This window comes from Dermacentor andersoni, chromosome 3 (assembly GCF_023375885.2).
Source record: "Dermacentor andersoni chromosome 3, qqDerAnde1_hic_scaffold, whole genome shotgun sequence".
NCBI classification, from domain to species: Eukaryota; Metazoa; Arthropoda; class Arachnida; order Ixodida; family Ixodidae; genus Dermacentor; species Dermacentor andersoni.
Window position 1 is genome coordinate 65,842,805 of NC_092816.1, and position 15,705 is coordinate 65,858,509.

Here is a 15,705-nt window from a genome sequence, read left to right on the forward strand (position 1 = left end):
ATGCTAAAATATGATCTCATTTATTCTTTAGCAGGTATTGTATACAAAATTTATTGAGCAATATGTTCTACTTAAAAGAAGCGCATAACTATTGTACAATATAATGAGTAACAAAATACAGCAACCGTGCCAACATAGCAGTGCAAGATGACAACAGTAACTATGATGTGCCGTCACCCATAAACTCCTTGATCGAGTTTAAGAATTCTGCAGGTTTATCGGCGTGAACCCAATGTCCGGCGCCTTTGATGTAAATTATGTTGGCCTTGGGGAACTTCTCCTTGATGGCACCATGATCCCGTTTGCTGAAACAACGTAATGAAAAGAGGAGATGAGACAGCAATTCCTCGAATGACATGTAAAGAAAAATTGGGCATTCAAATCGCTGCAATTGACAAAATACTCATCTGGCATCATCAGTACTTTCGATACACGATAATAGCTGATACACAGTGCAGTCAGTCAATACAGCATTATTTGCATAAGATAGTAAATGTAACTGTTGATAGATGATTATTGGCTAATCGGCATCGTGATCATGCACGGGCTAGAAACAGGGGCAAGGGCAGGTGAGCGGGCATCTTCTCCACTTGCCTGGCCTTGGCAGTACACAGCTGTCTTCGCCGGCTGAGCGCGTATGCCACCCCTGCCCTATCTTGGAGATCATGTGTGGCGGGTGCAAGTATTCGGCGAGCGGAGATGGCTGGTGGTGGTATGTGCGCTGTCTTCCTGCGCGTCAAGGCGCTGGAGGCCACGTAATCTCAAATTTTGGAGACACGTTGAAATGAGAAGCAGCAAAAGCGTTCTCTCCTCTCTGTCAGCACTCTTCATCACGTCAGCGTTATGGCAGTGAGTGATCACAGTCATCGAATGAGACCTGTTCATGTTCACCTGTGCACGCGTGATACTATGCTTGTTAATTTAATTAGTAAGCGAATCTTTGCTCCAATTTGTACGGCCGATAAAACAACAAACATTACTTCCTGTACTCGTAGTTGTCTAGTAAAGTGCTATTGCTATCAATTATTTTCATTTCGGGCGAAACAGTTTTTTTCTTTAGTAAAAGGTAAAAACAACGAACATGGATATAACAAATCATTGGGTATAACGATGTAGATATAAAGTGTTTCTCACCGATATAAGCACGTAACAAATATATTCTTAAAACAAATACTGAATCTAAAGAAAGTATATTTGTGTCAGATGCAAATTTGTTACAACGAGGTTCGACTGTGTTACCGTATAGCTAACGCCCACTTATTATAGTCAAACATGAAGATAACAAACAAGTATACAACGAATAATCAGACATAGCGAAGTAGGCCAGAATGTTTCTCACCATTAACGGCATGTAACAAATACATGCATATAACGAATATTGGATCCAACAAAGGCATGTTTGTGTCAGATGTGACTTTGTTATAACGCATTTCTTTACTCATCTAGGCGTTCAGTTTTCCCAGTGTCGTCTGCAAAACAGATTTGCTGTGGTACTTTATTTGTTATTGCTTACAGCTTTTCTGCTCCAAAGAACAGCAACTTGAGTTATATTCCTGCCTTAGTGAGACATCTCACGTGGTCACACTTTTAGGTAACATGAATTTGCAAATATGATTACACACAACTCTTGCCAGAACCATGAAAAGCAACAAAAAAGCTACTGCCATCATTTATGAACAAGATAATATTCCAGCCGATGGCTGTGATCAATGTTTTACATGATATGACCAATGTTTTACATGATTATGTAATGATAAACTGTGCTACCCACAATAAGATTAATGCAAACGTCACCTAGAAAGCATATCGTTAGCTCAGACAGGTGGGCTGGACATTTGCATGAATTCTTTTAATGAGATGGTTTGCATTTGGGGGTACAATTCCTAGAAAAATTTTGCTATTTATTTGAATTTGTTCTGAGAAATCAATCATTATCTTTTTTGCACAACATAATCTGGCCACCATGCTTAGCACAGTACATCAGTGGCATAGTACCCGATACATCAGGACCAATCGTGAATGTGGGACACAAAAACATGCTTGGCATCAACAGCTCTCCTCACCTTACATATGGAGAGTCACCACCACAGACAAACAGGGTCTCTCCATCGTAGGTGAGCCCTTTCAAGTCAGGCATCTGGATGATGTTGGGAAGGTTTTGCTTCAGTGCTTTCAAGTTGAACTGCCACTCGTATAGGCGTTCCCCCTTCTGAAGGTTGGCCAGCAGAAATTGGCGCACAGCAACTTCCTGTGCAATAACAGGCAATAGAGTTGAAATACCCATACCATATCCAACACAAGCACTTTGGCTCATCCTATACAATCGACTTCTGTTAATTCGACCCTGACGGGACCGACGAAATCAATCGAATTATCCGACAGGTCGAATTAAACAAAATACATAAAAAATGCCAGAACACACCACTGATTTCTTCGGCATCTTTGTCGGATTTTAAAACGCCCCCAAATCAAACGTGTGCTCACTTTCTACGAACCCAAAGTAGAAAACTGACATAGAAATGACCGGCCTAACCAGTTGGGCTTGCTGGTTGAACATAGCAGAAGGCTACCCCGCGGGAACCGACAGAGACAAATGAGGAACGCAAAGTACATAGACGCAGCGCTACTTCTGTGTACGTTGTGTGCTTCCATTGTCTCCGTCGGTTCCCGCGCTGTAGCCTTCTACTGTGCAAAATGACATTAAAGCTCCAACACACGGTAGATATCTAACGTACACACGATTTTTAGCAAGAAAAATGGACAAGAGTAGAATATGAGTTGCACACAGGCGGCCGGTTTTTTTTTTTTAGGTTAGCTTCACCGCACAGCTTTTGAAGTCACCTCCCCCGCAGTGCACCTATGTAATATGGTGAAGCACACAAACGCAGCGAAGGCGGTTTTGGTTTCGTATCGATTGCACCGCGCAGGCAATTTGCGGCCCAGTTTTCCAGAAAAAAAGAAAAGAAAAGAAAAGCGCGCACTATGATCGGGTAAATAACGTAAGCAGACATTGTGAGCTACAGTTATTGCTTGAAAATATTCCTAGGGCAGGCCGAAAGTATGAGTTTTCGACGGGAGATGACGTGTGTTCAACGCACTCGCTGTCGCCTAAGCGCCGCCGAGATAGACGCTGCCACTAACGGGCCAGGTTCGTGCGCTATGATTGGTTAAGTTTGAATTATCCAGCAAAGGCCAATTGTAAGGCCGAAATTAACGAAATTTTGGCCCATAGAGATGCATGGGCGCTGGCCGGGACCTTCGGTCGGAATCGAATTAACCGAAAAATCGAAATAATCGTAGTCGAATTAACGGAAGTCGACTGTACTTTCACCTTCTTGAGCATGCTTCACATAGAACGATATTGCGCTGCAATTTCGGCACATGCGGAGTTCGCATTGCCGTTTCAAATGCACTCAACTGCAATTTTGCATTTGCGAGCACCTTGTGGACAACTGAATTAATTATTGAAACAGAATTATTTAGCGTGCTTCCTGAAAACAAAGCAGCATGAGCTGGAACTGTTTTCGTCAAACGTTTTTCTTGTTTGAACTCGCTATTCTATGAAAACAAAAATCAAGCAGGCAGGTCACAGTGACATGTGTCTGGCAATCCACATTGCTGTTGGTTTCTTGTCTACACCATGTGTACGATTTCACAGGGAAACTCAGCACTCTTGAACATCAAAAAATCGCATGCATGGAGGGGTCGAGAGCACATCTGCCACACCTGCAGCATCGCAAGTGATAAGCCACAAGGAAAATTGCACCCTGTACAAAACAGACTTGAAACTTCAAGCCTGAAATAAACCCCTCAGCAACTGAAACTCTTCACCTGCTAATCTGTCATGAGAACTACACTTGAATATGCTTGCATCCACTAGGACCCATGGGTTAAACAAAACATTCAGTATCACTTAGAAACGGTCTAGTGAAAAAGTGCCAGATTTAGATTTTGTAAGTATCACACTATGGACATACCAGCAAAGCTAATTAATGAACATGAAATACAAATACTTCAGTTGTGTCTGAAGATGCAGAGACTCAAGTTTTCTTTTTCTTTTTTTCTTTTTGCTCGATAACATACAGTTGTCAATGAATTATCAGCAGTACCTTAAGCCCCGCCCCTTCTAGGAAGAAAATGATGACATTGAGCCAATCGTTCACCTCTTATAATGCCATGATCAAGATTTTTATATATTCATTATTCCCTAATATAATGAATGAGTGGAACAATTTACCGTTATTCTATGCTGTTGTGATTACTGTCCGTCCTGGTTGGGCCCAACTTGATGGTATGCAGTATGTTGTAAGCAAATAAATAAAAATAATTTCATCTTTTTGCATCCTTACTGTAGCGATTTAGTGCCACAGTGGTACTGAATTTGCAGTCGTACAGTGAGGAGAAAATTAATGGGGTTGTGTCACAGTAAATCATTTATGTGTAAATCCACAAGGTCAACAAAGTTTCACAAAAGAGAAAAACTGTAACCCAGAACTGCACTTCGTGCGACTGTTGGGTGTATGCAACTTTTCCCTTTCATAGTGTTGTATCCTGGAACATATTAACTCATTTATTTATTAGTACTTGTTTTATTTATTTATTTATTTATTTACTTACTTACTTATCGACAATACTTCAAGGACCCTGCAGACAGGATTTTACATGAGAGTGAACAGACTGCAGAGGTTGAATCTGAAGCAACTCTTGTTTCTTAAGAATAAGTCACTGGTACATTAGAAAATGCTTTATAGAAATGCACAGATATGTTAACAAATGCTCTAGCATGAAAAACTTTGTAATCAAGGGCGGACAAACAATTGATTCAGCATCTGTTATATGCTTTTTAGCAGTTTAATGTTGAACTGCGCACATAGCAATACAATTTCTGAAAACATCCTTTCAGCAGTGGGCTTCCTGCCATGAACTCAAACCTATTTATTGTTCTTGATGGTACAGTAGCTCACTGACAAACTAACAAGGCATAATAAATGATACATGAAACTAGAAAAAGAAGGAGTTCAACACAGTGGCTAGCTTTCTTTTTATCAATTAGTAATAACAGTTCATCAACTCCACAATATGCCAGCCAGAGGCAGACTGAACACTCACAGGTATATCATTCGCCAGGATACGGTCAGCTTCCTTACGAGCTGCTGGGGAGGACATGTCTGGTGATAGTTGAGGCAGAACAGTATCCATGGAGTCAATGTGGTTGACAAGGACGTTGTCGTGCATGACAATAGATGGCATGGTTATCGGAGACACGTCCACCACCACAAGTCGTTCTACCATGGATGGCTGCAAATAGCAAGTTTAAACAATAAATAGCAAGAAATAAGCATGAAAAGCATGTCCAAGAAAGGCAAAGTTCGCAGGAGAAGTAATAAGTCAACTTTCACAGCATGCAGCAGAAAAGAGAGGCCTGCTGGCACAGCCAAAAGTTTGCAGTACCTCCGGAAGTTGTAGCATCTCGTACAAATAGTAAAAATAATAGGATGGAATAGTTACAATCATTGAGCAAGTCAAGGTGAAGACACATAGACGTTTCAGAGCACATTTAGATTCCTTGTTAACACTCATAATGTGAACCTTTCAGCTGTGTTGCAAAGTGAAAGACTCTTTACCATTTCGAATTGTGAAGATTGCAACCTGTAAGCACCTGTTCTTTATTATCTTTAAACTTCTGTGTCAAGCTGGAATACGTACGTGAATTGGTGCTTAACATAGCAAAAATAAACATTTGCCCATCCAGTTTCTTCTAACAGCTAATTTTCCTGAAAACAGCGCAGGCACCTGCCTTCTATAAAGAAATGTAATGTTTTCATGTAACAAGGGAACAGTGCAGAAATGTAATGAAGACAAAGAGTGGTGCAGAGAAGACGCACACAGCACCGCCTTTATTGTGCCTCTCTTTCTCTTCATCAGATTCCTGTGCTGTTTCCCTGTAATGATGAATAAGCAACAAGCCAAATTGAATATGCATTCTTGCAGGCGTCACGTGGCTACTCCCTGCCACTGCTCCTCTAAAGATATGGCGCGATCTTGCTCCAGCTTTGATTCATAATTTCCCCTTGTTTCTTGTAACTAAGTGAACTCTCATGCTGCAGTAGAACTGTCAGAGTTTGAAAGTTCAACTGCAAGAGAATAGTGACCGTGCCATATTTTAGTGTCATTCTCACAGAAAGTTCAATTGTAGCTGCCAAAGAGTAACAATCATTCCCCGTTAAATAAACAATGCTAGGTGGGGAAAAAATACAAAGAAAAGTGGGCATTAGAAAAATGTTGACAGAAACATCCATACATGCAGATTTACAGGACCATCACACCCACAATCTCAGCACAGTTTGATATTATGAACCTAAGCCATAGTTCTTACTCTTGTCAAGGCAAAAGTCATGGCACTCCTGCCACCCATACTGTGTCCAATGATGGCAACCTTTTGAAGGCCACGCTCTTTGCAAAAGAGATCTACATCATTGGCCATCAGTATGTAGTCCATTTCTTCAGTGTGTGGGCTTTCTCCATGGTTACGGGCATCCAAAGCATAGACCTGCATAAATGTGCAGATGAGAGGCATTGTGCATATGCAAACAAGCTTGAACTCCTAACTTGAGTGTATCGCCTCAGCAAAGTGCCCCTATTGCTTTTGTGACGTGTGACACATGATGTGCAATGCATGTGTAGTGGGCACTCATGTTTCATGTGGTGAATAAGTTGTAAGCATGTATTAACGCGACAGCGTTAAGGAGCTCGTGTCGCAGAAAAGCCGGTGTCGTCGGCATCGGCGGCGTTGGCCGTGAGCGATAAATCCCAGCAGGCACTTCATGAATAAAAAACAACTTGCAAGATGGGCTGGGTGGGAATTGAACCAGGGTCTCCGGAGTGTGAGACGGAGACGTTACCACTGAGCCACGAGTATTTTTTTTTTCTTTATTGCCTCGGTTTCCACACAGTTTACGAGATCAGAAGAACAGATTAACAAGATAATAGTGCCAAAAACCGTCAGCTGTTTGCTGGCTACAAGCCATCAGTATTTCGGCATCTGCAACAACATTTCTAATCTTGGGACCCACTCTGGTACACACGACTGCACCTTCTGCACTTCGACAAAATGGGACACCGATTCGCAAAAATATTCGCGAACCGGTCTAGCGTCAATATCCGCATTGTGTACAGCAGTCCGAGTTCGCCATATACTGTGCAGGCCCAGGAGCATAACCAGATCGAAAGGCACACCATCGTCGTTTTCGACCGTGAGATAACGGATTCCGTGCGGACTTAATGGCAACTCTTTTTTCAAGGTTCTCCGTAGGATGTCCCAGAAGAACACTCCACCCCAGCAATCTAAAAACACATGCTCAATTGTCTCTGGTTTTTTGCATAACAAACAATGAGTACCCCACGGAACAAATAAACCCTTTTCTTCTAACCATGTTTTAACAGGTAAGGTTCCTGTGTGCAGCTTAAAAAAAAAGGTTTTAACCCCTGGCGCAACTAGCATTTTTTTAACGCGTTTCAATACATCTTTTCCTTTGCCTGCACAGTATTATTCACGGTACAATGGCACAGGAAATAACACATCCACAAGGTCCTTGTACAGTTTTTTGCGTGACACATCTGTCAAATATTGCAAAGAAAAACGCACCGATAAGAAGCGGAAAGATGACACCACTTCTTTTAGATATCCACGTACCGGTCCTTGCTGACAAACCGAAGACACAACAAATTCTGGTAGCACTTTACCGAGCCTCAGTTGAATCATAGTTCTGAGAAAGGTATGATCTTCGATGCTTCAAAGCGGTACAAAAGCGCCTCTAGTGAACGCGGTGTTGCCTTAGAAACGAGCTGTTTCTAAGGCTCAGGCGTGCGTCGCTTGCTCAGGCGCACATTTCGTTGTCGCGCCGAACGCTGCGTTGCTCGACGCTCACCGCGTCCGATGCGGGGCGCGTAGTCGCTGCGCCGTAGCGCGTCTTGCACCCCTTGGCGGGTCGACGGGAACGCTGTCGCGTTCCACTCTTGAAGGCGAAGCTTAAGCGTCCTCCAATTTTTTGTCAATGAATAGTACAGTGTGCTACCATTGTGTAACCTTACAGGAACTTGAAAGTCTATACAGCATCTCCGACACGCCCGACACTACATATGTGGTGTACGCTAATGTCTGTTGCCAGAGCGCAATGAATAATTTTATTGCACATGATACTATTTGCCAAAATAGTGCTTATTGAAAGCCAGGTTATTATATAATCGCTTTATGTCTACATACGACAACCCTGAATGCACTGCACCTTTTCAGTAAATATATTTTGTCATGAGAGATTGAAACCTTAAGGATTTGTCCCTGCTAGGTTTCTTAAAATACCTCCATGGATCCTGACTAGGCCTTGCTTACAGCTCCAAATAACCAGGATCAAGAAGAAGTTACATGCTCAATCACCCAGGCCAAGGCATCTCACCTTATGGCACATATCTACAACACATGGTGGCGCTATTCACATCTATACTAGCGGCTCAGTCACATCATCTGCAGCAGGAGCAGGTTTTGTAATCCCGCAACTAGGAACTACACAGCGGTTCAAGCTAGACCACAGATCTGCATCAAATGCTGCCAAACTATGCTCTATCTCAGTAGTTCCTCACAGCGCTGTGGAAACTACAGGACTCCTCAGCCAATAGGAAGGCCGAATGCCTAACAATACGTGTTCATCCACACATCATTGACTGCTCAGTGTCTGCTTGCCATCTTCTTGATAGATGCTCCACAGGGGATGGCATGGCGTTACAAATGTGCTGGCGTTGTAAAGATAAGCTGTGTTTACATGAATATGACCACGGAGCTTCACTTCATCAGTAGGCTTTCTCAGCAGTTCCTTGCAGCCTCTTTTGCCAGTCTTAAGAATGAACAAACCTGATGCTGAATCACGCCGCGTCATCTGTTTAGCATCTATTTGGCATTCGCTTGCCAGTGTCATCACATACAATACTAGAGTGGAGCAGTAAATTAATGATGCAATGAACAATTAGGTTTCTATAGCATTCCTCATTGTCAATGCATCATGCGTGCTGATGCTGTTGTGCCATCTGCTAACTGTAAATGAAACCACTTTTACACATCAGCGCCACCTCTGTAGTCCTAGCAGCCTCAAAACAAATAATAATAACGACAAAACATGCCTAATGCTTTGGCCTCAGCGTTAGATGAGACTAAGCAATGGGGAATTTAGCCATTTATTCCTTGCTGTCAGGGCAGGGAGCCAGCAGCAAGCGCGAATTCTGATCAAAGCGAGCGGTCTGGGCTGATGGACATTGTCGTGTTTTTGTACGTAATCACGGTTTGAGTGGCTATTGTGGTTTGCAGCACATGATGTGCATGCGCAAGGAGCCTAACATGTCACGAATCGCTATAATTCATTCTATACTAATAAAAAAATTAATCTCCCTAATCCTGGCAGAAATCGGACAGTTACGCCCTGAACTATTTGAATTTGAATATTATCTGCCAAGACAATACATAAATGATGTAAATACATGAGAGGCATCTAGACCCTTAGCGTCACGCAAGTATGGATCCACATTTAAAAAATAACAAAGATATATATGTACACAATACCAACTTCAAGTTTGTTTTTTGTGAGCTTATGCAGTTAGCAGACATATTGTGTTGCAGTTATAATTCAACATTAATACAGCTCTCTGCACTGGTGTTTCAGCTTAACAAAAATGTATTTACTTTGTTTTATTTGAACAGGAAGACTGTTTAACAACACATATTTTACAAGTGGCTCCAAAAAGTTGCTGGTTTGGTAGCCTCGTGTTGGAAACTGGGAAGACATAAATGAATAAAAGTGAAGTGGACAATTGTTAGTTATACACCATAATTGTAGTTTTATAATTTATTAGCAGGTTGACAGGCATAATTTGATATTTGTTAAAGTGTGGCTTGGTAGGGGCTGGATAATTTGAACTCAACAAAACAGGAATTCTCGCTTTTGCAGCAGTACAAGTGGCTTTAAGTAAGAATCATACGTATGGCCCCGTGACTCCATACTATATGATAACTGACAATGAAGAAGAGCAAAATAGATAGTTTTCAAAGTCGGTAGATTGAAAAACTGGGGAAATTTAAATACTAGAAAGCAACACTGCTGAGCTTTTTACATAGCCACTCAATACGCATTTTCCAGTTTAAATAATGATCTATCATAACACCTACATATGCTATATTATTCACACGTTCAATGGGCTCTTCCTCTACCTGAAGCACACATGAGTCAAAGGCTGTAACTTTTTGTAAAGAATTAATTAACATATATTTTGTCATCCTTACGTTTAGTAGCAGCTTATTAGCATGAAACCATTCACTAATAAGCTTCATTTATTTGTTTGGTATACGAAAAGCTTCAGTCATAGACTCATGTGTGAAAATGAGAGCAGTGTCATCCGCGTACCTGACCATGCAAGCCCTGTGTGGTCACCTCATCAAAAATATCTAATCAATATGCTAGAAGCCGTACAGAACAGAGCAGCACGTTTCATTTCTTGCGATTATAACTATTCTCATAGCGTAACTGAGATTAAACAGAATCATGACATCATTTCATTTGAAACTCGCCGTTGCATTGCACTTCTCTGTTTGTTCCATAAGTATGTTTATTGTAATAGGCTGTCTCCACTACCTTTCGAAAGGTCTTTGCACGTGTCAAAACGCCTCCATAACAATTTCAGTTACTCGTGCATCTTCGGTCACACATTAGCCTTCAACAGCTCTGCGCTTCCACGTGCCATTTCTCTGTGGAACGATTTGCCCGATACTATCGCTTCCTTAACAAACTATGATTCCTTCGCAACCAAGTCAGCAGTCATCTTTCAGTAACACCCTTTTAATCTCTTCGCCGACTTAATGCTTTTCATTGTTATATCTCAGTTACATTCTGGTTTGTACTGCGCATCAGTTACATTTTGAAAGTATGCTGTATCCCTTGTGTTTCAATGCTTTGTGTTAGAAATGTATAAGTGCCACTTGCTACATAATATGTTTACTAGCTCTTATAGTTCTGTTTACGGTTATACCCCCCCCCCCCCCCCCATACGTCATGCTCCTACAGGGGCCTAAAAAAATTTAATAAATGACTAAAATTACGTAAAATCAACGGTAGATTGTTCATGTGTAACAGAAATAATATGGGTCGCAACACTGATCCATGGGGGATTCCCATTGTGACCACAGAAAAACCTGATTCAACATTGAGAAATGGTACCTTTCTTTTTGTCTATTGGTGAGATAGCTTCTGAAAAGTTCTAGACAAACACCACAGAAGCTGTAACATTCTAATTTCTCAAGTAATATGCCATGATGTACGGTATCAATTTTTTTAAAAAATATCAATGAACAAACCTAATACAATCATATTGTTGTTTAAATAGGTGTTCACAATATCTGAGAAAGATAACATAGCGGTGGCGGTTCACTTCTTGCTCCTGGAACCTTGCTGGCTAGGTGTCAGCAACGATTGTCATTCGACAAAATTTATGACCCATATCGCAATGAGTTTTTCAAAAGCTGCATTAATGGCACTCAGAAGAGATATTGGGCGGTAACGTTCAGAAGCCATTGGTCTACAACTTTGTGTATAAGAACAACTTTAGCAAGCTTTAAGATATCTGGATATGTAGCTGTGTAAAATGCATGATTAAAAATTACTTCCAATCAAACACAATCTATCTCTATACATTGCTTTAATATAAATGAAGAAAGCTCATCACATCCAGTGCTATGTTTGCACAGCATGATGCTAACTACTGTGACGATCTCAGCTGCCGTGATTTCGATGTAACGAAAGGAATTGATCACCCTCTCAGAAGAGTATTAAGCGTAATGTCACAATATGTATTCATAATTTCATTACCACTGCTACAAAAGTAATTATTGAAAGATGGCACTATTAACTCTGCCGATATTCCTGTCACCTGACGGTAGGACATACTGTAATAGTTAGGAGTTAGCTTTGTTATTGAGTTTATAATCTGCCAAGTAACTTTAGAGTATCTTCAATTTCTAGCAATGAGTTGAGAATAGTATTCTTTCTCACAAGCATACATGATCTGCGAAACTTCATTTCGGGCTATCCTGAAATTTTCTTCATAATAAGAGTTACCTCTATATTGCTTAATTTTTGTGTGCCAATAGTCTTTCTTTTTTACGAGTTCCAAAATAGCACAGGTCATCCATAAACAAATAGGCTTTCTGTGATACCCTTTCTCACAGATAACAGTAGATTGAACTATGGTTTATCTCAAGTTATTATTTAGTAAGCTACATTGCTGGTTTCTGTCAATCTGGTGCAGACTTATATTGCTAATTTCTAGAACATGTTGTTTTAAAATGTCAACATTAATTTTTTTTATTGTAAGTCACAATTCGTTGGTAGGCACTGTGTTCATGCAGAAATAAGACAATAGTCTGACGATGATCAGAAATTAATGTGTCATAATCAAGACAAGTGCTTGTTGATGTATTGAAATTGCAAAGTATGTAGTCAATTGACGTTGACTATGAGAAAGTGACCCTGGTAGGGGTCATAATAACATTATGAAAACCATAGGAACAGATCAGGATAAAGTATTCCTTGTTTGTATTGTTTATGGAGCAAATGTTGAAGTCCTCACATATTGCTATTTCTCTATTGGAGCTAGTCAAGTGAAGGAGTAATGTCTCAAAGTGATGCAAAAAGTTACCAGTATTTTGGTTAGGGGCATGATAGACAACCACAAATGTTACAGTGGTAGCTTTTACAACAAGAAAGTCAAATTCATGCAAAAAAGAGTATGACAACTGTGGGATGACAGAACACTTGATATCCTTGTTTGTGAGCAGACCAACACCCACACCTCGCAGGCGAGACAACCTTGGCCTTGAAAAGAATGAGTAACATGGTATATTTTTTTATTTCACCAGGATTCAGCCATGTCTCGGATACAGCCACAAAAGTGAAATGAAACTACATTCCCCTTCACAAGGATATTGCCTGTATACTTCATACCTTAAAAATTAGACTTAAATTCTGGGGTTTTACGTGCCAAAACTATGACCTGATTATGAGGCACGCCATGGACAGATGTCAATAATTTCAACCATCTGTGGTTCTTTAATGTGCCCCCAATGCACCGGGACACGAGTGTTTTTGCATTTCACCCCCATCAAAATGCGGCCGGGATTCAATCCCACGACCTCGTGCACAGTAGCATGACACCATAGCCGCTAAGCCACTGCGGCGGGTCCCTGATACCTTTGACAGTGCTGCAAGTTACTTGTCGAGATGGAATATAGTTGCTATCTGAAAGGCACTTGGATTCATTTACAACTATAATCCTGCTTTACAAATTATCGCGTGCACACACAGACAAAGGCCATATTACGTTTTGGCCTTCGACACTGTGCAGCTTAAGGGCATCGTGCAGCAAATGAGTCACGAAATTAAATTTCAATTGCCACCTGGGCACCGCACTCTGAAAGGCAATAGATAGCAGAGAGAGAGAGAGAAACAACTTTATTTGCCACTGCCGAGTTGGACGTTACGGCAGGTAAGCCTAGTGTGGCTCCCAGGTGCGAGCGACGTCTTGGGCCCACGAAACGAGTCCCAGTTGTGTTTTCTTGTTTGCTCTTGTCAGCAGCTGGTTCCAACCCTCCTCGGAGGGAGCTGACAGTAATGATTGCGGATAGCAGACACCAAAGCAAGAGCTGATCTGTATGACAACACCATAGTGCACATTGTTTTTTTCCCGACCTGATATGAATACCCTTCTTGCTTAGGTGCTATGGAGCTTCACATCCGATCCCTGGGCTCAACCAGACCGTCGAAACAGGTGCCTCCATAAGTACGACCCGAAAATGAGGCTTCGTGTACTACTGAAACACAAAAGCTGCGACACAAGTTTGGTGCACAGTATGCAAGTTCGTCCGGAATTCATCCACACTATACGCACCGCGCTGGCCACGAGAATAGCCTTGATTGTGACCACTGCCACAGATGCTAACGCATATATTTTGTGTCTCCCCAACACAGACAGGAGCGATGGACTTCAGCGTTTTCTCTGGTAAACATCAACTGCAAGCCATTCTCCGAAGTCTTTATTTCGGGTCCTTGGCCCCACCCAAGATATAATACAATAACTGCAGAACAAGCCAGGCTACAATTTTTACACAACACAGGGCTACAGCCTTAATACATTGAATATGCTGCTGTGATGAAGCTATACTAGCATCACTGCACCAATATTTTTGTCGTCATCATCCTCAATCTCTCTCTTTCATTACGCTTTCCCCTTCCCCATTCGTACAGAGTAGCTTGTTAAAGTGCACACACTGAGGCTGAGATCTTTCGTTATATAAATAAATTCTACTACTACTTGTCCCTACATATGCTCCAGTTTCATGTTATGCTTTGCTGTAAAGTTAAATTGGTGCGGTGTCACAAAAGTATATTTCACAAACAAATAAGTAAGCAACACAAATACAATGGTTGAGCTTCCTTTAATAAAATGCAGCGTAGTATGTGCGCTTGCCTCCACCAATCAGCAAATTACTAAGTCAATCAATCTAATATTGTTGGGCATGCTAATGCTACAATGGTAACCGCGATATTACTTATATTACTTTTGCACCAAGACAGCTGTGCACTGTACGCGTACGCTAAAAGTTAAACATCCTCAGATTAATCCTGCGCAAATCACGAGCCCAGTTTTATGTCGCCGTGCAAGCATTCGATCGTGTTCTTCAAGCTTATCAGCACAGTGCTAGATCAAGCGGCGACATGTTTGTTGACGGCCTTTTCCGCGAAGTTATATATGTACTGCGCTTGCGAAAGTTGGCACTGGCTTATCTATTGCCTTCAACTAAACAAATGAAAATAGTACGACTGGGAGTGCCGCGCAACACACATACCTCGAACAAAAGCACAGCTTTCAGGCTCCAATTCATGATGTCATACTAAACTGAGTTCATACCTTACGTTTCGTCGCGTTGATCATCGCCTTAGACAGGCTTTTCCAGTTGTTCTTGCTGCCAAAGAGTCCATGAAGGATGATGATTGGCGACCTCTGATCCTCGGCTTGAGTGGATTCGTACGATGCATAAGAGAGGGAAACATGTTTTGACCTGAAATGAGTTCGATAAGCGAAGCGTGAATACGCACATGTCGCATTTCGTCTGCTGCTACAGGTGAGAAGTTTAGCCTTGCCGACGCAAAAGAGACTATATACCCAGGCTGACAGCAGTAACTCGCTGCTTGTACCTTTGGAAACGTCTCTAAGCATTGACAAACTCCTGCTCGTGAGTGAAGAGATAAACACTTTGAAAATAATGTGCTGCACGACACCAACAAACGCATTTTCGTCGGGTAGCCTGACTAGACGAAGCTACGAAACTAACTATGGCGACCGCCCAATTATCAGAGTATCTATTCTTAATTTTTTTCTGAAACAAAATTGGTTCAAGTCTAGAAATATCATTATAACAATTACAAATTATTTATGTTTTCCATAGTACACTTCTAAGAACACAGACTGTGAACACTATATAGAAAACAAAAGAGAAAGTAGTTTCGAAGTAGTCCAATGCATAAATTTATGTTTATTTCATATTTGAACTCACCTTTTTTTGTTTAACTTTATAGAGCTTGATGTGATAGCGTAGCGTTTGAATAGATAGAA

The 15,705-nt window shown here is 41.3% G+C and overlaps 1 protein-coding gene across 3 annotated transcripts; it reads right to left on the minus strand.

The window, feature by feature from the left end:
- Nucleotides 1-35: 35 nt before the first annotated feature.
- LOC126546020 (sn-1-specific diacylglycerol lipase ABHD11-like) lies at nucleotides 36-15,422 on the minus strand. Of its 3 annotated transcripts, none has more exons than XM_050194090.3 (6): nucleotides 15,256-15,422; nucleotides 15,001-15,151; nucleotides 6,377-6,550; nucleotides 5,110-5,298; nucleotides 2,064-2,248; nucleotides 36-305 (listed from the first exon to the last, which is right to left on the minus strand). In XM_050194090.3, the coding sequence occupies exons 1-6, from the start codon at nucleotides 15,381-15,383 to the stop codon at nucleotides 161-163; spliced, it is 972 nt and encodes a 323-aa protein (XP_050050047.2). In that variant the 5' UTR covers nucleotides 15,384-15,422; the 3' UTR covers nucleotides 36-160. The 3 variants fall into 3 exon arrangements, with proteins under 3 accessions (XP_050050047.2, XP_072143290.1, XP_054918491.2); XM_072287189.1 differs by having other exon boundaries at nucleotides 15,288-15,375; XM_055062516.2 differs by lacking the exon at nucleotides 6,377-6,550 and having other exon boundaries at nucleotides 15,256-15,421.
- Between the last annotated feature and the right edge of the window lie 283 nt (nucleotides 15,423-15,705).